General features: G+C 38.8%; 1 protein-coding gene across 4 annotated transcripts in view; it reads right to left on the reverse strand.

Moving 5' to 3' along the window:
* Window positions 1–23,762, reverse strand: part of LOC125462895 (bromodomain and PHD finger-containing protein 3-like) — an 81,229-nt gene that overhangs the window by 13,675 nt on the left and 43,792 nt on the right. For all 4 annotated transcript variants that reach the window (XR_007249724.2, XM_048553375.2, XM_048553376.2 and 1 more), the window contains exons 5-10: window positions 20,722–20,850; window positions 18,287–18,599; window positions 14,452–14,718; window positions 7,316–7,843; window positions 6,966–7,071; window positions 493–599 (exon numbers count right to left, since the gene is read on the reverse strand). Coding sequence is in view for 3 of the 4 variants with exons in the window: in XM_048553375.2 (XP_048409332.1) it covers window positions 493–599; window positions 6,966–7,071; window positions 7,316–7,843; window positions 14,452–14,718; window positions 18,287–18,599; window positions 20,722–20,850 (1,450 nt within the window). In the remaining variant the exon portion in view is untranslated. The remainder of the gene's footprint in view (window positions 1–492; window positions 600–6,965; window positions 7,072–7,315; window positions 7,844–14,451; window positions 14,719–18,286; window positions 18,600–20,721; window positions 20,851–23,762) is intronic.

Raw genomic sequence — 23,762 nt, forward strand, 5'->3', positions numbered from 1 at the left:
AAGAGTAGGGATTTTTGGCTAAAAGTTAGGGTTGTGATATACAAGGCAGGTGAGAAATGGATGAAATTTTGGCCAAAGGCCAACGTTTGACTCTTACACATTACTTGAGTCTTTAGAGAAGTTCATCTCATTACAGCAAATACTAAACAGCTATACAACAGATTTTCTTTCAAACAGCGTTGGCAAAACTCTTCCCACTTTTATGCAATGCAGTGATGCATTTTAGTAATTTGCAACACTGCACAAATTGCATGGAAGTTAAGATGATGTATGGCTCTCTCTGATTCACTTACTTTTTCATGAAGGTATCCCATACCAAGATGAACTGACTGAGCAATGGCAGAATTAGAGAGACAGATCTGCTTTATTCTTTTAGCAGACTTCGAATTGCTGCATTAGGAGCATTTATTTCACAGACAACTATTTATTGCAATTTTTATTCCTACATCCTATTAATGCTTAGTGGGTAGTTCCCACTGCTGTGTAATGTACCTGATGCACTGAAATCTCCACAAGACACATCCCCATTGCCATTGTCAAGATAATGTGCTCGAACAAGAGCTGGTTTCCCTCGACTACGTTTGGGCGGAGACAGGCCACTGAAAGAGGACATAAAATAATTTATAAAAATGAGAGAAAGTATTCATGAAGTTAACAAATGCAAACCTATTTTAAAGCTTATTTTGAAACAACCCAATCACAATTGTGAGGTAATATGCAATTGTAATTGACTGTATCATCTTTATTTGCCTGCCAATCAACAAGTTTTAACTTAATAAAAACATCTCTAAGCACTTTGCTGGAGCATCATGAAACAAAAAAATGACAGCATGTCACATAAGGAAATATGGACAGAGATGCCCAAATGGTTGGTGGAAGAAGTAGATTTTAAGGAACATCATAAAACAGAGCAGAGATGGAGAGGTGTTGTGAGAGTATTCCAAAGCTTAGATCGAAGGCAGCTGAAATCATTGGATCACTGGTGCAGCAATTAAAATTATGGGTTTTCAAGCCAGACTAGATGTACTGAAATAGTTGAGGGTTGCAGAGCCGAAGGACATTACAAAGCGCAGACACAATGGGCCAAGTGGCCTCTTTCCACGCCATAGGCTTTCTATGCTTCCATAAACATATGAAGTAGTGAGACCAGGGACTGATTTGAAAAAGAATTTTCAAAAAGAGTGTTTTAAAATCAAGACATATCTTCACACTATAGAGTCCATGGCATTGGGAATTATATATTTTCAATGTTGGAGGGCTGGCTAACTGGCAAGAAGGAGACAGGATAAATTATGTTATAATTATAAAATGCAAATTATTTCTGAGGTAGCAAACTGCAACTAGTGAATGCCACAGGCATTAGCACTATTTATGACCTATGTTACAAAGCCTTGAAACATGGAATTGAGTGTACTGTAGCCAAATTTGGTGACAATACAAAGATAGGTAGCAAAGCAAGTTGTTAAGAGGATGCAAAGTGATATAAAACAGGTCATGTGTGTAGAAGAACAGAAAAGTAGGTTATTACACAGAAAGAAAGACTATAGAATGCAGTGGTCCAGAGACACCGGGGAACCTTTGTACACAAATCACAAAAAGTAAACAGTTCAGTATGCTTTTAGGAAGGAAATGGAATGTTGGCCTTTATTTAATGGGGGTTGGCGTATAACAGTAGAGAAATCTCACTGCACGTGCGCAGGCAATGGCAAGACAGAGCACTGTTTTGATCTATGCACTTGTGGGAGTGACACATTGGAAATAGTTCAAATAAGGTTTACAACGTCAATTCCTGGAATGAAGAAGCTGCCTAATAAGGAAAGGCTCAGCATGTTGGACCTACATTCATTACAATTTAAAAGTATGAGAGGTAATCTTATTCAAAACATAAAAGTCTGAGGTGACTAAATGCTGAGAGGATGTTTCCCCTCATGGGGAAATTTAGAATCGGGGACAGAGTTTCAAAGTAAGAGATCTCTCATTTTATTGGGATATAAAGAGGAAATTTGTCTCTCAAATGAGTTGCGAAGAATTTGGATAATAAAATGAGGCTGGATGAACACAGCAGGCCCAGCAGCATCTCAGGAGCACAAGTATTTGGAATTCTCTTTCTCATCAAACAATGAAAGCTGCATCTTTGAATACATTCAAGGCTAACTTAAACAGATTTCTGACTTACAGTGGAGTCATGGGTTATGGGGACCAGGAAGAAAGTGGAATTACAGCCACAATCAGATCTACCATGACCTTACCGAATGGTGACAAAAGCGCAAGAGGCAAATAACTTACTCCTGCTGCTATTTCTACGTCCTTAATTTCCTAAATAGTCAGAGATTTTGATCAATGTGCTGTATCAATACAAGGGAATTCACTAAGCCAGCTAAAGTGATTTGGCAGAAGTTACCAAAAAATAAGTGTGTTTAAAGAAAATTAAGTTGTATTATGTCTTTTTATATCTGGCTTAACTTCACTCCTGTGTTAGATCTTTTCCATCACATATCCAGACATTGTACACTTTTCTTTAAATTAAAAACGAATTAGATATTTTCAGTATACAGATTTGACCCAACATGAACACTAGCAGAACGTGCATTGCAGTATATTGGACTACAATACACAAGACATAACAAACTGGAATAACAAAACATGACGACTCATAGACATTTACAGCACAGAAGGTGGTCCATCTGCCCATCATTCCAACTCCAGTCAACAAAGACCTGACTACATTAATGCCATTTTTTGGCTTTTGGCTCATTGTCTATGGCAACACAAGTAAATATCTAAGCATTGCTTATATGTTATGAGTGTTTCTGACTCAACCACCTTTTCAGGCAGCAAGTTCCAGACTCTCACCACCTCTGAAAAATTTCCACTGAACTCTTAGTTTTCTACCTGCTGCCTTAAATAAATTCATGTCCCCGGTTATTGGCGCCTCAACTAATGGAAAAAGTGTATTCCTATCCACCACCTCACACCCATCATAATCTTAAACAGCTGTGTCAAATTCTTACCAATCTTCATGGTTCCAAGGAAATAACACAAGCCTCTTCAACCTTTCCTCATATCTCAAGAGAGTCAGCATTTGGTCAATCTCGTCCACGCTTTCTCTAGAGTAATCACATTCTTCACATAATGTGGTGACCAGAACTGCACACAGTACTCCAGTTGCGACCTTATCAGCATTTTATCCAGTTCCAGAATTACCTCTCTGCACTTGTATTTTATTCCTCAGTTAAAGACGACAAGGAACTGATATGCCTCATTAACCATCTTATATATCTGCCTTGGCACCTTTAGGGATCTGTAGATATGCACCCCAGAGTTCCCCGATCTTCAGTACTTTCCAGCATCCTACCATTTATATTATAATCACATGCCTGGTTAACCCTCCCCAAGTACTTCACAGTTTTCCAGATTAAATTCCATTTATAATCAGAGCCATACAGCATGGAAACAGACCCTTCAATGCAACTCATCCATGCTGACCTGATATCCCAAATTAATCTATTCCCACTTGCCAGCATTTGGCTCGTATCTTTCTACACCCTTCATATTCCCATCCAGATACCTTTTAAATGTTGTATTTGTGCCAGCCTCCAAGGACTTCCTCTGGCAGCTCATTCCATACACGGACCACGCTGTGTGAAAGAGTTGTCCCTTAGGTCCCTTTTTAATATTTCCCCCCCTCACCTTAAGCCTGTGCCCTCTAGTTTTGGACTCCACTACCCTGGGGAAAGGGCCTTGGCTAGTCACTGTATCTATGCTCCCTATGATTTTATAAACTTCTATAACACTATCGATCATCATCTGACACTCTTATGGAAAACAGCTTATTCAGCCACTCCCTATAGCTCAAGGCTACATCCCTGGCAACATCCTTATAAATCTTTTCTGAACCCTTTCAAGTTTTACAACATCCTTCCTACCGCAGGGAGACCAGAACTGCATGCAGTATTCCAAAGTAGCCTAACCAAGATCTTGTATAGCCACAATATGACCTCCCACCTCCTATACTCAATGCACTGACCAATGAAGGCAAGCACATCAAATGCCTTCTTCGCTATCCTGTCTACCCATGGCTCTACTTTCAAGCTACTAGAAACCTGCACTTTGCTCAGCAACACTCCAGAGCACCTTATCATTAAGTGTATAAGTCCTACACTGAATTGTCTTTTCAAAATGCAGCATCTCTCATTTATCTGAATTGAACTCCATCTGCTGGTCTTGGGCTCACCAGCCCATCTGGTCAACATCCTGTTGTACTCTGATATAACTTTCATTGCCGTCCACCACACCCCCAAGTTTGGTATCATAAGCAAACTTACTAACCAAACCTCTTATGTACACATCAATATCATCATTTATAAAACGCTTAAAAAGGACCCAGCATCAACCTATTACTCTTCCCACCTGATTAGTCTGTTGATACCTTCCTGCAATTTACCGCTATCATCTGTGCACTATTAACCACCCCACCAATTTTCATGTCATCCATGAACCTCTTGATCATATCCCCTTGCTGTTAACGTACATCACAAGGAGCAAGGGTCCCAGCATCAAGCGCTATGGAATTCCAGTGGAAACAGACTTCCATTCATAGAAGTTAGCTTCCACTATCATCGTCTGCTTCTCAACCAATGTGCCATCTTGCCTTGGATGCCATGGGTTTTAACTTTCTTGACCAGCCTGCACTGACTGATGTTACCAAAAATCTTGCTAAGGTCCATGTAGACCACATCAAAAGCACTGTCATTATCAATGCCCTGGTTACCTTCTCAAAAAATATTAAATTTGTCAATTAAGACCTTTCTTTAACAAATCCACACTGAATATCCCTGAGTAATCAGTGTCTCTCCAAGTGTAGAATTCTTTTAAATAACATTCCCACCATTGAAGTTAAGACTGACTGACGTATAAGGGAACGGTGGTGGAAGTCTAGAATTCACTGCCAAAAACTGTAACTGAGTCAGAAACTCATGCAACAATTAAATAGCATTTAGATATTCACTTGTGTTGCTATAGCTTCCAGAAAACCAAGAGCTGGAAAATGGGATTAGGGTTAGTTAAATGCCTTTTGAGCAATACAGGCACGATACGTTTTCTGGTCTCCCATCTCATAAATGTCTATTAGCGTTAAGGATAGATGATGGAGGCATATGAACAACAAGAGAAAGTACATGTACTACGGTAAATAAGTCATCTATTTTAACATTGGTTACTAGTATGACAGGCCACAACTGCAACGGTAAGGTTTGGAAAAAATACATTTTTGATCCCCGTTTAATTTAAGCTGCAGTGAAATTTTGATTAAACACAAGAAAAACCAGTACTGGACAATTAAACTTTTGTTACTTCCTGAAAGTAAGTGTTGGTGTGAAATATTTCAAAATAAGATGTACACACAGTTTCCGTTCAAGTTCAAACTCCCTCTACCACTGCAGTTATTAAACCAATCGCGTTGCAGTGGGTAACAAAGTTATGTATTGCGTCAGATTCAGGTCATTACACATTTCAGTTTTTGAGTCATCCACAAGTGAAAAGGACTAACACTTTTATTTCCAGCACCAGCTACCTTTATTGAATACAACATGTCAACTTTATTTTAATTATAATAACAACTACCCTATCTAAGCACTGGAGAAGCTCAGCAGGTTTGGGTGCATCTGTGGAGCCAGAAACAGAGTTAAATGTTTTGAGTCCAGTATGATGCTTCTTCTTAACTAAGAGCTTTGTTGAAATTGAAATACGGTTTCTTCTCTGTCTATGGAAGCTTTTGTTTTAGCTATTGTAAGTTTTATACAGTTAGAAGAGAAAAACTCAATGATAATGGGAACTGCAGATGCTGGAGAATCCAAGATAATGAAATGTGAGGCTGAATGAACACAGCAGGCCCAGCAGCATCTCAGGAGCACAAAAGCTGACGTTTCGGGCCTAGACCCTTCATCAGAGTGGGGGATGGGGTGAGCATTCTGAAATAAATAGGGAGGCAGGGAGAGGTGGACCGAAGATGGAGAGAAAAGAAGATAGGTGGAGAGGAGAGTATAGGTGGGGAGGTAGGGAGGGGATAGGTCAGTCCAGCGAAGACGGACAGGTCAAGGAGGTGGGATAAGGTTAGTAGGTAGGAGATGGAGGTGCGGTTTGGGGTGGGAGGAAGGGATGGGTGAGAGGAAGAACAGGTTAGGGAGGCAGAGACAGGCTGGACTGGTTTTAGGATGCAGTGGGTGGAGGGTAAGAGCTGGGCTGGTTTTGGGATGCGGTGGGGGAAGGGGAGATTTTGAAACTGGTGAAATCCACATTGATACCATTGAACTGCAAAGTTCCCATGTGGATTTCACCAGTTTCAAAATCTCCCCTTCCCCCACCGCATTCCAAAACCAGCCCAGTTCGTCTCCTCCCCCAACTGCACCACACAACCAGCCCAGCTCTTCCCCTCCACTCACTGCATCCCAAAACCAGTCCAGCCTGACTCTGCATCCCTAAACTGTTCTTCCTCTCACCCATCCCTTTTTCCCACCCCAGCCGCACCTCCATCTCCTACCTACTAACCTCACCCCACCTCCTTGACCTGTCCGTCTTCCCTGGACTGACCTATCCCCTCCCTACCTCGCCACCTATCTTCTTTTCTCTCCATCTTCGGTCCGCCTCTCCCTATTTATTCCAGAACCCTCACCCCATCCCCCTCTCTGATGAAGGGTCTAGGCCCGAAATAGCAGCTTTTGTGCTCCTGAGATGCTGCTCGGCCTGCTGTGTTCATCCAGCCTCACATTTCATTATCAAAGAAAAACTCAACTCAGGTTGGGCACAATTTCAAATCTGTACCTTATTAGGTGAAAAAAGCTTTCTAAACCACGGTTCCACTCAATTCCCAAACAGACATACACATTTATTGTATCTTTATTATCACAAAGTTTAATCCACACATGAAAATCAGCATAACCTCTGTATTCTCAGCTTTTAACAATTACCTGTTATTGTCAAATGCTCCATTGCTTCCAAGACTAGAACTACACTCAGAATCTGAGTAGCTCTCTGCATTTAATTGGGAGTGTTTTCCAAAGCCATTTGAAAGCCCTGTGCAAAAAAAATGCAAAGTTTCAACTAAACATTGCCTTCAACATAAAAACAACTATTTTTAAATAAAAAAGAAACCCAAAAGACTGACTCATCCTGCTAACTAACAGCTGTTGACTGACCACGATACAGTATTTAAAGTGGCAGCAAAGAAATCCATGCACTACAGTTTTAAACTATGCAGAAAGGGAGGTTCAGCTGCTATCAAACATAATTTCTACTGAGAAAAGCAACAAAGGATTACCTAGCTCTGCAGGTGTACAAGATTTCTCACTTTCGCTGTCAGAGCTACAACTCAAACTTTGAGGTCGTTTCCTTGACTGACGGCGACTCTGTAGTTTTGACAGTGTCCCTGGTGAAGCATTCAGTGGCAACTGCTCTGTTTGATGCTGGCTGTCTCCATTCTCCACTGGCTGGCCAGAGCCCTTCTGTGATTTCATGCCATTTTTGGCCTTCCTAAAGAGAACGGATGTACGCCTTCCCACTTCATTGACTGACTGAGCTGTTGTGTCCGAGCTAGGGAGAGCCAGACCATTTACACCACTGTCACTGAGCAGACGCTGAAGAGTATGCGAGCCAAGGGTTTCCTTTTGTAGTGCTTTTCTGTTGAGGACATCACTGTCAGATTTAATCCGCTTGTGCAGTCTGCTGTGTGCCCTGCTCTCACTCACAGGCTTGAGGGTAGGTGGATCTGTGTGAGTTTCAGAGTCTGAGGGTGAAGGTGCAGGTCCAGTAGGTTCTAATGTAGGTGGAAGTGAAGATTTTGAGTCCTCTGTGGAGAGGAGGGGGAAATAAATAAAACAATTAAATTCACTTTTCCAAGTTTATATTGATTTTGGGTTGCTTCAATTAAGGTATCTGTGCATTATTATTCTAAATACAGAAGCAATGACCATTCCAACCTTCACACACAAAACCTGAATTACTTAAAATTAAAATGTCAACTTTAACAATTATTTACTCCCTGTGAAATTTTCGACAATTCTCACAGAGACAGCATATATAGCAGGTCCCTGATTTATAAATATCAGACCTATGAATGTTCATATTTACCAAATTGATACCGTACAGATGTTTATTAATATTAATTTTAAAGACCTGACATACGAACATTTCATCATACTTAGGATCAGCTATCTTATATTGTCTTACATTGCGTTCCAACTTGCATATGGGCTCAAAAACAGAACCCATTCGCAACCTGGGAACTGCCTGCCTGCACGATATTGTCCTGTGTTGGGTTGCAAATTTCAAAGAACTATACTAGGTCTCCCATGGCATTGCATATATCAAGTCTAAGAGCATGGATGCAGGTTTTCAGCTTGCAGTGGAAGCATATATTCAGCTTGGATTATTGAAACCAGTTAAGGAAATCAGAAAGGTAAACTGAGTGCTTTCTATAACGGACTGGCAATCCACAGATTTAAATCTACTCCATCTTCTTTCTTTTATTCATGTTAATTTGGGACAAAAAAAAGCCACTGCCTATCTACCTTGCATTCTGTTTTACTTAACCTGTTTCTGTGAAACAGCTATCATGAAGCGGAATATTTACATTTCCTGCCAAAAGACATTTGATCGAGCCTCAAAATTTAACGTTTCATTTTGAGAAATAAGCTAAAATTAATATGAGGAAGGCAATGTTTCAATATGAAACACAAACTGAAGTTTACAGAATACAAAAGAGCTACAACAGGTGTGAGATTATTCAGCCCAAAATTTTTCACACACGAAGAAAAAAATCAGTTTTAAAAGAAGTTATTTGAAAAATTTTCCCTCTATCTCTGTCAACTGTGTTTGAAAAATGTTACAACATAAACCATCGGAACCTAAAGGAAAACACACATGCAAACTGAATATATGGCACTGACGCAAACCAAAAAAAAATGGCTTTGACAAACTGCAATAAGCTAATACCAGTTAGTAATGTGGGCAAAATAATCAAACCCAAACATTTGAGATGCTTAAAATATTTGAAAGGCATGGCAACTCTCCTTTTTTTAAAAACTAGCATTTTTACAAGTTTCATTCAGGCACTCAATGTCCCAAAGCATTGATACTCTACAGCCAATGACTTACTTTTAAACTAGTTTCAGATGATAAATTCCCAAGTGAACAGATAATCTTATACTACAGATAACTCTGCTTTCACTGAAGCTCTTTGACACATAAGTTCCAGGTTTTGTGTGCTAGTCATGTCAGTGCTGGTAGATTTTTTTTATTGGATTTTAGTCAGGTTATATCGTAATTACTTTTTGGAACTTTTACTCTCACGCATTTCCATCACATTTTCCAAATCAACTTTGGTTTCACACTGTTTCAAACTTATTAATTGGCCTGACAATCAGAGAAACTCAAGGTTATTTTCCTGTGCTGTACTGTTTCATGTTCTACACTTAAAACTACAATTCTGATCAGTAAAGTTGCCAAAACAATATGCTGCAAATATATCTGAAATACTTTTGTGTAAGTTTTCCATCTGGTTTGGATACTAAACCAAGTGGTACCAACTGAACTAAGATTTGTTCTATACAACACAAAAATTATAAGAAGTAATATTTATACATGTGTATTTCCACAAAAATTTCATCAGATAGAAGCTATTCTACCCAAAAAGCACGAACACTGAATTCACACAGCTTCCTAGGGCAATTATCGTCAGCTGAAAGATTCAAGTTGCCAGGTTACATTTATCAGCCTGCATTCATTCTTTCAACTTTTGTAATGTTTACAATTGACACATTAATGTGCATTGAGCGTGCCAGGACTCTGTTTATAAACCCACTCACTGATAAAGAAATTCCCAGGAAAACTATTTTTTTTTAAACCACTGAAGCAAACACGTTACTTTTTCATACAATTGTCAAGTATAAACTCAAAATCTGAAATCATTCTAGTAAAAGAAATTGGCAGTTTTTAATAGATTGGTTAGTTTCTTACATCGTATGACACAATATTAAATGTTTTGATGTCTAAAGGCATTACCATCACCGAATACCACAATTACACCACCTTGGGGGTTACCACTGATCAGAAACTGAACTGTACGAGCCACATTATACTGTGCCTACAACAGCAGGTCAGAGGGCTAGCTGCACATTTCAATGTTCAATGTTCAATTCCACAGTGAGAAATTCACCTTTTGTCTCCCTAATGTCTGTCAACCAACTGCATGATGGAATGCTCTCCATTTGCTGAGTTGAATGGAAATACGACATAAGAGGCTTGACGCCATCCAGGACAAAGCAGCCAGTTTGATTAACATCCCATCTACCACCCTCAATATTCACTCCCTTTACCAACAATACATAGAGGCAACAATGTGCATCACCTACAAGTTGCATTACAGCAACTCATGAAAAACGAGTCAATGGCATCTTCCAAACCTGCAACCTCTGCCAACTAAATGGACAAGGGCAGCAGGTACTGAGGAACACCGCCACCAGTAAGTTCCCTCCAAGTCAAAGACTGTCCTGACTTGGAACTATATTGCCAATCCTTCACTGTCACTAAGTCAAAAGACCTGGAACTCCCTTCCTAACTGTAGGTGTTCCAATGCCCCACAAGCACTCCAGAAATTCAAGAAATCAGACGACCACGGCATACTCCAAGACAATTACAAACTGGCAACAAATGCCAGCCTAGCCAATAACACCCGCATTTTCTTGAATTTGCTACATGACGGCTTTAAAAGTGGAGTATTTATTTCAAATAATAAATTCTGTAATATACCAATTGTATGCATTTAATTTAATTGTGTTTGATCTATAAGTACATCAAAAACTTGTGGAAGGACTTCACTATCGATCAAGTTCAGAAGAGAAGATCTAAAAGAAGCCTTGAAGATGAATATTTAGCTAACAGATTTTATTTGAAATGTACTACACACTGATACTGATGTATTTCAGATTTATATACTTTTTTGTCCTTCACCATTAAAGAGTGATGGACCCGGTAAAGTAGTATTTATGCCTTATTCATAAGGAGGAAAGAATTATTTATTTTCCAGAAATCAAAAACAATTCTCTGACCATTCTTAAAGGGATCTCTTAGAAATTATTTCAACGCGCAAAATTAATTTTAAACATACATATATCCATGCCTAAATACTGCAGTCAAATTCTTGATTCGTTGTCTTCTTGATTATATTCAATAAGTTTTGTAAACTAAATCCATCTAACTGTAAGAATTCAAAAAGCATGAAAACATGCTATATTAACTGCAATGTAAATTAAATTAAAAGTTTTATCAGGCCGACGTTTCAGCAATGAAGCACCTGAATTTATTAGCGATTTTACCTTTATTCCCATACTTAGTGGAGAAGTGCTGGCCTGGTGGTATTATCGCTGGGCTATTAATCTAGAGACCCAGACAACATTCTGGGCACATGGATTCAAATCCTGCCACAGCAGATGGTGGAATTTGAATTAAGAAAAAAAAGGTCTGGAATTAAGAATCTACTGATGACCATGAATCCATTGATGACTGTCAGGAAAAACCCATCTGGTTCACTAATGTCCTTTAGGAAAGGAAACTGCCATCCTTACCTGGTCTGGCCTACATGTAACTCCAGACCCACAACAATGTGGTTGACTCTTAACTGCCCTCTGGGCAATTAGGGATGGGCAATAAATGCTGTCTTGTCAGTGAAGCCCTCATCCCATGAGTGAATAAAGAAAAATAAGTAGATTACCCAGATAAAAATCAATGGCTGCAATGAATATATCTACATCAGTCCTCTTGTAAGTTTGCAATTATTCCCTGCCTTGTTCTGGAGCTTTATAGCATCTAAACACAAAATGTCTTGATTCTACAGTAGTTTTAACAACAAAACTGTAAATATTTGTTACTATATCGGATAATACTTAGATGGAGCAGCAACTTCTGAGGTACACACCTGTTTAATTAAATGCAGATGAGGCGGTCAATTATTCTAAGCTTTGCCACAGGATGTGTTTAAAAAAAACCCCTCTAAACTGCAATGGTTTAGAAACCACTAACCATAACCCATACACACTATAAAAAGTGTCAATCTAAAAACCCATGAAGAAGTGACACCTTGTCGAATGAGGTTTAATAGGACTTGGGACTTTACTGGGTTCTGTCCTCCAATCCCATACCCCACATTAGCAGACAGATTCAGGCTGTTAAGAAAGGGAAGTCAATAAATTCCACAAAATTAAGATTGAAATAAAGAGACAGAAACAATCTCTCTAACAGGTCTTGAACCTATTAACACTAATGCTGTTTGTATGGGAGAAAACCAAAAACTGCTGGAGAAACTCAACAGATCTGGCAGCATCTGAGGAGAGAAAAATAAAATTAACATTTTGAGCCCAGTGAGCCTTCATCAGAAATTAAAGCAGAAATTAAAGAAATGGTTAAATTTATGCTGATTACAGAGATTTGCAGGAAGGAAGGAGTGAGACAAATAGAAAGAGACAGTGCCCAGAGAACTTGAGGTTAAAGAAGGGAAGTAGACAAAAGGATTTTTGCTAGTAAGCTGAGGAAGAAGGAAATGCTGAATAGGTGGTAAACAGGAACTGTGAAATTAAAAAATGACCTGAGTTGAGAGCAACCCGGGTCCTGAAATTGTGGGGGTAACGAACATGGTGGAAGGTGTTCAGGGTCTGATATTGTTAAACTCAACATTGAGTCCTGAGGGATGTATGGTACCTAGGCGGAAGATGAGGTGTTGTTCCTCCAGCTTGTGTCGAGCTTTGCTGAAGCACTGCAGCAGGCCTGAGACAGAAATACTGCCATGGGAACACGGTGGTCTACTGAAGTGACAAGCAACTGGAAGCCTGGGGTCATATTTATGGATAATGCAGAGGTGTTCGGTAAAGTGGTCACCCAGTCTGCATTTCTGTAAAGGAGGCCACATTGTGAGCATAAATACAGTAGAATCGTTTGAATAAAGTAAATCGCAGTTTGCCTGGATATTGCGTGTGGAGTCTTGTATTTTGAGGAGGGGGGAGGTAAATGGCCAAGTGTTACATCTTCTCCAAACTGTATGGGAAGATGGCATGGAATTGTTGAGGTAGTATTGAGAGCACAGCGCTGGTGGACCAGAGGGTCCTGGAGGGAACACTCCCACAGTATGCTGACAAAGCAGGGGAAGGAGTTATGTATCTGCTGGTAACATCACAGTGGAGGTGGTGAAAATGGCAGCTGTGGGTGTGGAGACCGAGGGGTGGGAAGTGAGGACAAAGGGGACTTGTTGTTGTGGGAGGGAAGAGTGGAAAATGGGTCAGACATGGCTGAAGGCCCTGTTGACCAACATGACAGGGAATCCTTAGATGAGGGAAAAGGTGGACATGTCTGAGGACCCCATATGGAAGGTGATGTCATCAGAACAGATGCTACTGAGAAGAAGAAATTGGGAGAATGGAATGTTGCCCTTACAGGAGGCAGGAAGGAGTATGTATAGTCAAAGTAACAAAATATATGGGGTCAGGATTCTCAACGGGGGTAAGAGGGACTGGTTAAACAAGTCGGGAGGGAGGGTCAAAAGGGAACGGATTATCACTCTGAAGCTGGTTAATGCAGTAGACCCAGGGCAAATGAGGCTCTTCTTTACCATTAGGCTTCACAGCCTCAGCCACTGGGATCCCTACATGGCATTGGTCTATCTCTATCATTGGCAAAATACCAACACCAGCATGAAGAGACGCTTAAGTGGCCACTAATTGTCCACTTAAACATTCCAATAGTCCCAATGGCAGGTGGGCAGCTCCACACAACCTTTGCACTATGTAAAATTTCAGACAGATTGGGTCTGGTTCAGTAAGTAGCAGAAGGGACACCTGCTGGATAGTATGTCTTCATCCCACTTTCAAGCATTTGGTGGGAAGCATAAAATTCAGCCTTAGAATTCTAATGACATATTAAGTTTGTAATTGCTGATAAAAATCTCTTCAGGCATGAGAAGTTATGTTTAAGGAATGTCAAATTTCTCCATTATGGTGGAGAAATTTGATATTTTTAAAATATATAAAGTCTGATTATATTTTTACTTCTAACAATCCTATATGTATGTCCCAATCATTTATTTAATTCCCCATAAAATTTAATTAAAAGCAAAGGGTAAACAGTCAATTTTATTTCTCAGCTTGCTGTGTGTGAAAAGTCTTCACTGTTATTGACTTCTTTCCCTGAATGATGAAATCACTATTGCTGGGCAGCTGGAGATCTGTTTGACTTAGTGCCAGGTCTAATTTACCATCAGTAGAAGAGGAAATCTGCGCCACACAGATCAGCAAATTTGCATAGACATCTCTCCCCCCGCCCCCCCCCCCCCCCAACCCACCCACCAAGGTCAGCAATGAGTGACTACAAAATCTGTGCCATAGAAATGATATACTATAAAATATCACACACCTCTCTCAGCGCTATCTTCATGGCTTTCAACCACTGGTTTTCCAGTATCATCCTTTGACAATTCAGAGTAGTTACCATTATGCAGATGCTGCTGTTGTGCTAGTTTCTGCCTGATGCTGTTGATTTCTCTCCTCAATAATCTTACACGCTTTGATCTAGCTCCACTTGACTTCATGGTACATGTTATATCCAATTTATCAAGCAACTCTTTGAGCTGGTCCTCCAATGAGAGATGGGCTCTGTTTTCTGGTATCAGCATATTATCCACTGAAGAACAAGTTAAAACAAATTGAATCAAAGAATTTCCCATGGTATGCAATTTGCTGTTCTGCTTTTAACTTCCATAGTCTGGTTTGCATGATTAAAATACATGACAGAATTAAAATATATGAACCAACAATTTTGACATTCACAAATATAAATTCACAATTACAATTTTTAATATAGTTATCATTTGAGAATGATCAGTAATAGAATAATGAACAAAGAGTAATAATAATGAAATTCTCTCCATTGAAAAACCAATATTGACCACAAAGTGAAATTATCAACAATTACTTTTGAAACCTAAATTAATTACAATTCCATATCAGAATCTAGAGAATTCTTCACGGAAATTTTAGAAATCGGCCTCTAGTCACGGAATGTACGAATTAGGTTCACAGCCAAAATTTATGAGCTCTACGTGCAAAACTCTGTGCACTTGTCTGAAACTGAAATTCATTAACCTGTCATGCTGCTTGCAATTTAGTCATATAAATGACAAAGTGATTTTGAATCAGACGTAATTACATGAACTTCAATGTACTACAATGTACATGTCTTGACCGATGACCAAAGTTGAGGATTAGCAAATACATGACATCACAATCATCCAAGGTGTCCATTATCAGAAAATGAAATACAACTTGAATACTTCAATCAACATTTACATTAATGATTAAATATAATGGATGATGGTTGGAAAGCATCATTTTATCTAAAAGAGAAACTTATTTTATGCACATGATTATTTAATCAACTTGTAATATTCTGGAGGTACACTAGTCATGATCTTGTGTGCAAAAATGATTAGAATTTTTTGCGCCTTTTGCCATTAGAGGCAGCAAAATAATGCTGCATTGTATTAGTGCTGCTGTTCTTTCTGGATGTTACTGATACTGACCTGCGGAGACTTTCTAGCCAATTGTTTTGTTTCGCCTCTAGTGCTATGAAATTTTACCTGCTTTGTAAATGGATAAAGTTCACAGCACTGACAGCCAAGGTAACCAGATTTGTTTCTATTTCAATCACTTTACTGCAAATTCATTGTTTCAAACATATACACCTCAGCTTCCGAAGAACTCTTTTGTTAATTTTGCTTTAGTTTTAACGTAATGAGTATTACATTCAGGAAATTTAAAATTCATTCTCCATAAAGATATCAACATAGTTACAGTCGGATAAGGGAATCAAGGATGAGGAAAAGGTACCAAGTGGAATTGAGAGTTATCAGATCAGCGATGATCCATTGAATGGCCTACTTCTATTCCTAGATCTACGGTCTTAGGTGTAATACGAGAAGTTTAAATGGCAGAACCTAGAAACTTTGTTGTCATTTACTGATTACTCTATGCTATCATCCACACCTTCCTCTGCAGGTTTCTCCAGCCATGTAGGGCAACCACTGACTTCCACTGTTTTGATTCTGATCTCCTGCCACCTTGGCTTTACAGTCTCAAATAACTTTGCACCATCCCTCTTAGCTGCAAAAATCAAAATAAAACAGCACAGGGGAACACCAGCTGCCATTTGGCCAAGGCAGGGAGGGAGAGTTGATGGTGTGAAACAGCCCTTTTTTGTACAGGTGACTATCTGCCTAAGGCTCCAGTGGTGTGGAAGAAAAAGGTAGTCTGCAAGAGAGATAGTGAGGAAGACAGGGAGGTTGCAAGGGGGTACGTAGGGAAGCTGCAATGTCAGAGAAGAGAGATGTCCAGAGCGAAGAAGGGAGGCTGCAAGAGCGGGGAAGCAGGAGACTGCAAAGCTGTCAACAAAAGAACACTCAGTTAAGTGGCATGAAGAAAACTCAAAATCACTAAGTTAATGAATTACTTGTGAATAATGAGATATCTACCTTGTGGCTGCACGTTTTTATGAGTTATATGAGTAAAATCTATGTGATGCTATTCTAATAAACACTGCCAACTGTTAAATTTAAATCTGAGATTCAGCTTTGAGATGCCGTAAAGATGACATTAACAGCCTGGTTAAAATATCCCAGCTTTGTGAATAAGCAATAAAAACATATTAGCTGTGACTCATCAGTCAGAGGAAGTTATATTTAAGGTGACGGCTTGTGTGTGCACCATTATGTCAGTCATTTTGGGAAAAAGAAAATTCTGTTGCTAACTTGTCTGCTGCCTTGTGCCAATTTAAATACTGTGCAACCAGAGGAATTAATACTCTGTGCGTTGTGGCCATAAATTTACTGAGGCTGATAATGACTGAGGATATTGAATAATGCTTCTCTTCCTGCTTCTGTGCAAGTCCAAATTCGGTCCAACATAAGTTCAAAAGGTGGTGTTGCTACGCAACCGCATCAGCAAATAAAGGAGCTAGAGAATTAAAAAGCAGTTTCTGAAATCAAAAAGTAGCCTTCAGAACATTATTTTGGCCTGGGTCCCTTGCCATCACTTATCTACTCTTCAAATGCCTTAAACATTACAAATTATTATGTCACAACTTTACTGACCTCTTCTAATTCTTTCCTTTATTATTATTCCATATTTACCTTTGCCTCCAAAACAAACACTCAGGACGTTCACCACATTAAAAGGACTTTTCAATGGCAAGATAAGGGTTCTGTTTTCCTCCAAAACATATCATATTTCATAGAATCACTACAGTGCAGATGGCCCACTGAGTCTACACCGACCCTCCAAACAGCACTGCCCTCTCCACCCAATCCCTGTAATTCCTCCTTTACCATAACTAACACACCGAGCATGCTCAGCCCGGGAAACAAGGCATTGTAGCATGGCCAATCCACCTAACCTGCACATCGTCGGACCGCTGGGCGACGTCCATGCTGACACGGGTGTGTGTGTGTGTGCGCGTGTGTGTAAACGTCACATCGTCACCCAAGGCTGGAATCAAGCCCAAGTCCATGGCACTGTAATGCAACAGTTCTGAACCTATTTAGAATATTATTTACTCTCTATGCTCATATCCTTCTGGTACTAACACCAAAGTTAATGTGATGAAAAAAATGGGTTACTTAACAAGTGCACAGAAGTTACTAAAAATGAAAACAGTGCAGCAACTGAATTATGGAAACTTGTGCATTTCAAAAACTAATAATGGATTTCTTTTGGTACACCTTACGCAATTTTATGGATAAAAAATGTTGCCTTTCACATACCAGTAGCCAAGTTTTATAAATGCTTGCAATACATTAATTATAGAAAATTAAATCCGAGTACTTAGTCTTGTGTTATACGATCAGAAATGGGATAAACTAAATTTCTTAGACGCATCATTAAAAAAATGCAAGTCAATTGGTATCCCTGCGCCGAGCGAGCAAACGTGCAACATTACACATTACATGACTTACTAATACGCAAAATCCAAAGACAGGAGGTACTGTATGATTAAAGACTTTTTGAAAGTAGATTAATACAATTTAATTTTTGAACAGTAACCATCTTGACCAAAAAAAAATCAGGCAGTTTAAATTAGGTAGCTTAAATCTGGGATGATTTACTTCACATTTTTCAAATTTGGATCCCACCCCCTCTCAAACCAATGAAAAAAACAGAAAGAAATAACCACCAATCTGCACTGTCAGAATACCCACCATCCTCCCAGGAGAAACGGTAGAAGTTTGCCAGGTTTGGTGATTCAGGTAGATGCATTCCAGTTTCATAGTCATACCCGATGTTTTCAGCTTGGCGTCGAGCACACCTTAGTATGGAACCTCCTATGTCTCTCAATCTCACTGCAGCCCGATAGAATATCGTTTCCTTAGCGTTATACTTCAAACAGTTGTTTATGACCAGATTAAAATCTGTTTCAAACTCATCAAGGGTTTTGTAACAGTGGGTTTCTAGTTTTTTTCTCATGGTAGAAAAGTCCATAGGATGCGTAATAAACTCTAAATAATCTGGAACCTTGCAAAATAAAAGCATTAAAAGTAAATGTCAATTATACAGAACCCTTCCTCCTCCAACTCTCCCACATACAATAAAGAATAAATCTCCATCAAGATCCCTTTTAATGAAATCCTTTATGTTTTATTTGTAGGTTAAGATTTTAACAATGAACTTACTGCAGGGAAGAACTTCCAAATTAATACACTCAATAATGTAAGGTGCACTTAATAGAGTTAACAGCAATTAACAGACATTTTCAATAAACTGATGAAAAACTATGTTGCTGATAATGTATCATATTTTTGGCTGTTTTAGAGCAACAAAGATGAGACTGTCTTTTTAAATGGATGTAATTTATGGACTGGTTTCTCTACATATTCTAAATTATGTGGTATGACTAAACATACATCTGCCTAACTCGAACATGGTCACAAACCACATGACACCTAGTTATAGTCCAAAAGATTTATTTAAAAACACAAGCTTTTGGAGCGTCACTTGTGTTTTTAAATACACCCTTTGGATGATTACCTGGTGTCATGTGATTCCTGACCTTGTCCACCCCAATCCAACATGTGCACCTCCACATCATAATTTGAATGATTCTTATTCACCAACAGAGCTCTAATGTAATAATACCATTAAAGAGAACATTTAATACCATGCATCATATTCTGAGGAAAATTAAGTCAATAAAATTATTCCATGGAACTTGGTGGGTAGGAGCAAAAATGCATACTGCCAAATTCCTACCGACTAGATTTCCAAGGAAAATATGTTGTTATCTGTTCCCTAATAGCACTGCGACTGTTGCATAAACTGCAGCAGCCAAACAAGACAACCCATCAATACCTTCTCAAGGGCAATTAGGATGCATTGTAAAATCTTTCCAGCAACAATTAATTATATTCCAAAAATTTTTAAAAATTGAAACAACTAAAATAGCTCAACAATCATAGTTTTACCCATGTAATTTGATGATAGCCCAACAGCCTCTGTAGTTGATCATTTACTGACTGGATGACATATTGCTGAATTCAAATTAAAATTGTTCACGAACTGATTTATTAGTTTGTTACAATTTAAATGTACTTAATTGAAAATAATAAAAATGTATCTGGACGTCCAAATTAACTGCTTACATTTGAAGTTAATTGAAAATGTTTGGTATGAATACTGGTAAGAACCATTTGTATATTCAAGCTTGCTCCACCATTCGATACAATCATAGATGATCTACTGCAACAACACTTTGAGCTGCGTGCCATACCCTCTTGATTTGCTGAGAGGTGACCGTCTTTACATACCTAACTTAAATATACTTGCGATGTAAGAGGTGTATTTTATCTTGGTATTTTTTAATGAAGAGAGCTTGAGACGGGGGCATCAGGCAGTCTGCTTCAAGCCAATTAAAGTGAGCAGCTTGCAAGGCCTTGGATTTTTCTTTAAAGTTGGAACAACAGAAGGACCCTGAATGGGTGGGTCAAGCTCCCACAGAATTGGGATTCTACTTTTAGCTTGTAGCAGCTGTGGAGATTGTGAAAGGTGCTGCATCTCTCTCTCTGCTACAGCAAAAAACTTGGGTTCTCTTCCTGCTGCTAGAATTGTATGTGAGGCAATGTATTTTATTGAATTTGCCTTTGCCAAGCAAGTACTTATGGGATGCTACAGTATTGGAACATTCAATGATTAGTTAATGAGTAGTTTTTTATTTTGTTAATTATTTCAACAATTTAAATTCAATACAGCCAATTCTTTTCTTTTACTTTTATTTTGTCGTATTTTAAGCAAGTGTATGAATAAAGTGTGTTTTGCTTCAAGCCTAATAGCTTGACCAATTGATTTGCAGCTGGAATGCAAATACTGGCACTTGCCTTTAAAATAAGAATAAGTTAGATTATCTCATCAACATGTTTTGAGGGCATCTGATCTGGTCCATAACATTCTTAACAATACTGCAACGGTAATCCTCTATGGTAGACAATTCTAAACATTACAACCCTCTAAGTAAACAAATCTGTCCTCATCTCTGAATGATCAACTTATCGTGATGCTTTGGTTCTACGTCCTAAACTCCCCAATCAGGGAAAGCAACATCTCAGTATTAAGCCATTTCAGAATTTTCTGTTTCAAACCTTACCTCTTTGAGGCTTACAGGTTGCGCAAATATATTTGCTTGATCTCTTTCCTGAAGTTGATCCAAAATTTGTCTTAAAAACACAATAAATGGTGTAAGTTGCAATTCCAAGGCAACTTGTTGAACTTTGACCTGAAGAATGTCAAACAATGAGTACTTTCACAATACTGAGTATAAAATATGATCAAAATTAAAAATTCTCTGAAACAAACATGAACATTTCAACAACCTCATAATAACAGAAACAGCAAAATCATTTTAGTTTCTCCATAGTAAGTGTTGTATTATGCACCCTGCATCATTCAGATAATTTTTTTGTGAGAATCAAGGCATCATGCAAAGATCATTTTCCATTGTAATCATTGGATTGGAAACATGTTTTCAAAAGGATGACCAGATCACTAAAAGGGAAATACAGAGGAATAATCAGAAATTCACTTTCATTTCTATCCAAATAAAAGCAAAATACACTGCAGATGCTGGAAAACTAAAACACAAACACAGAATATTGGAGAAACTCAACAGGCCTGGTAGCATCTATGTATAGAGAAACAGGGTTATCATTTTTTAAGTACAATATGACTCTTCTTCAGAACAATCTCCGTGCTTGCTTAATTTTCTATCCAAACCGGATAACAGTTATTACATGTTGGAACACCAAGAATTATTATAGCTTTGCCAGTCTTGAATCTTGCAGACCTTCATTGGTTACACCCTACTCATATTGTTACTTGACAGCTATTAGATTGTTTGTTTTAATTAAGTTCCAATGAATTATCTCAATTGTATTAAAATTTGTTTGTAAATTTTACGTATTGATGCTCATCTTTGAGGACAATTAGAGTGTAAAATGAATCGGCACAAAGAGAATGTTACTTCAATATGCACAATGTCATCTTGGTTAGATCTATCATATATATTCTATCAAAGGATAAAACAATGCTGACATCCTTTACTGACAGTCAAAATCAGGTCATTTTAAATGTAACAACCAAAACATCAAGAATTGAAAAACTACATGTATTAGTTAAGTAGAGATCGTGAAGAAGTCAAATGACAGTACATTTGAACAAAGAATAATACAATACAGCAAAAGAACAGGTCCTTTGGCCCACTAATCCTGCACCAACATGACGCCTTTCAAAACTAAAAGCCTTTTGATTCTACACAGTCCGTATTCCTCTATTCCATCTGCTTTTATCAATTACCATGGCAGTGTACTGCAGGCACTTACCACCCTCTGTATAAAAAAACCTCTTACATCGCCTTTAAACTTCTTTTACCTTAAACATATGTACCCTAGTAATTGCCATTTCCACCCTGGAAAAAGATTCTTGGCTATCCATGCCTCTCAATTTTGGAAACTTCTTTCAGGTTGCCCCTCAGCGTCTGATGTACAAGAGAAAACAAAACAACCTTGTCCAGTTTCTCTTCATAGTTAATACATTCCAACCATGCAACATCTCGGCAAATCATTTCTGTACCCCTTCCAACACCTTCACATCCTTCTGTTAGTGTGGTGACTGAAAATGTACATAAATATTCAAAATATAGCCGAACTAAAATTCTATACAGCTGCAACATGATGTACCAATGTTTATACTCTTTGGTACGAACAATGAAGGCAATTTTGCAAAATGACATCTTGAACATCTTATCCACTACTTTCAGAGAAATGGAGCCCTGTATGCCTAGGTCCCTCTGTACGTTAATGCTTCCAAGGCTCTAACCTTACTGACCATTCCCTCCTGGATTAGACCTTCCAAAATGCAACACCTTGTGTTTATCCAGATTAAATTCTACTTGGAATTTCTCCACCCAAGTCTCCATCCTATCAATACACTGCTGCATCCATTGGCAATTCTCCTCACCACTGCAGCTCTCCCAACTTTTATCTCATCGAGAAACTCACTAATCAGATCACCCACATTCTCCAACAAATCATTTATATACATTACAAGCAATAGGGGTCCCAGCACCAATCCCTGTGGAACACCACTGGTCACAGTTCTCCAAGTCAAGGAAAATGCCCTTCCAGTGCTATTCTGTCTTCCATAACCAAGTCAGTTCTGTATCCATCTTACTAGCTTACTGCGGATCCCATGTGACTTCATGTGATCTTCCCTACGCTAAGCCTTGCTACCAATTGCAAATAAGTTCCTATTTCTCCAAACGTGAGTAAACCCTGTCCCTAAGAATCTTCTCCAATAATTTCCCTACCAGTGATGTGAGGCTCACTGGCCTGTAATTTTCCGACTATCCCTGTCGCCCTTCTTAAACAAACAAACAACACTGGTTATTATGCAGTCCTCTGGGACTGCTACAGTGACTAAAGAGGGTACAAAGATTTCATAAAAGGCCTCAGTTTCCCCCTTTGCATTCCTCAGTGTTCTGGGACTGATCCCATCAGGTCCTGGAGACTTCTTTACCTTAACAATTTTCAAAACACACAATACTTCCTCCTTTTTCACATCATAATGTTCCTGTCTAGACTCACCATCTACCATGCTTATCTCCTTTGTTAATATTGATGCAAATATCCGTTAAGGACCTCACCCACAACTTCTGGCTCTTTCCATAAATTCCCTCCTTTGTCCATGAATGAACCTACCCATTCTCTAGCTACCCTCTTACTCCTTAAATACATACAAAATACCTTGGCATTTTCCTTAACCCTATTTCCTTAGGACATTTCAGGACACATTTTAGCCCTCCTAACTCCGTTTAAATTCTTTCCTGCTTTCTTTATATTCTTTGCGGGCTCCGTCTGTCTTCAGTTTCCTAAACCTTATGTGCACCTCCTTTTTCTTTTTGACTAAGTTCATAATTTGTTATTCAAGGTAACCAATTCTTGCCATTTTTAACAGGAACATGCCAGTGCTGAACTCCAATAAACAGATCTTAAAAAGATTCCACATGACTGATGTGGATTCATTATCAAACAGCTGCCCCCAATCTACACACTCTCCGTCCTATCTAATATTGTTGTAGTTAGCCACCCTCCAATTTAGTATTTTGGTTGAGAGAGGGACAAGACTGGCAGC

The sequence above is a fragment of the Stegostoma tigrinum genome, chromosome 21 (assembly GCF_030684315.1).
Source record: "Stegostoma tigrinum isolate sSteTig4 chromosome 21, sSteTig4.hap1, whole genome shotgun sequence".
In the NCBI taxonomy this organism is placed as follows: domain Eukaryota; kingdom Metazoa; phylum Chordata; class Chondrichthyes; order Orectolobiformes; family Stegostomatidae; genus Stegostoma; species Stegostoma tigrinum.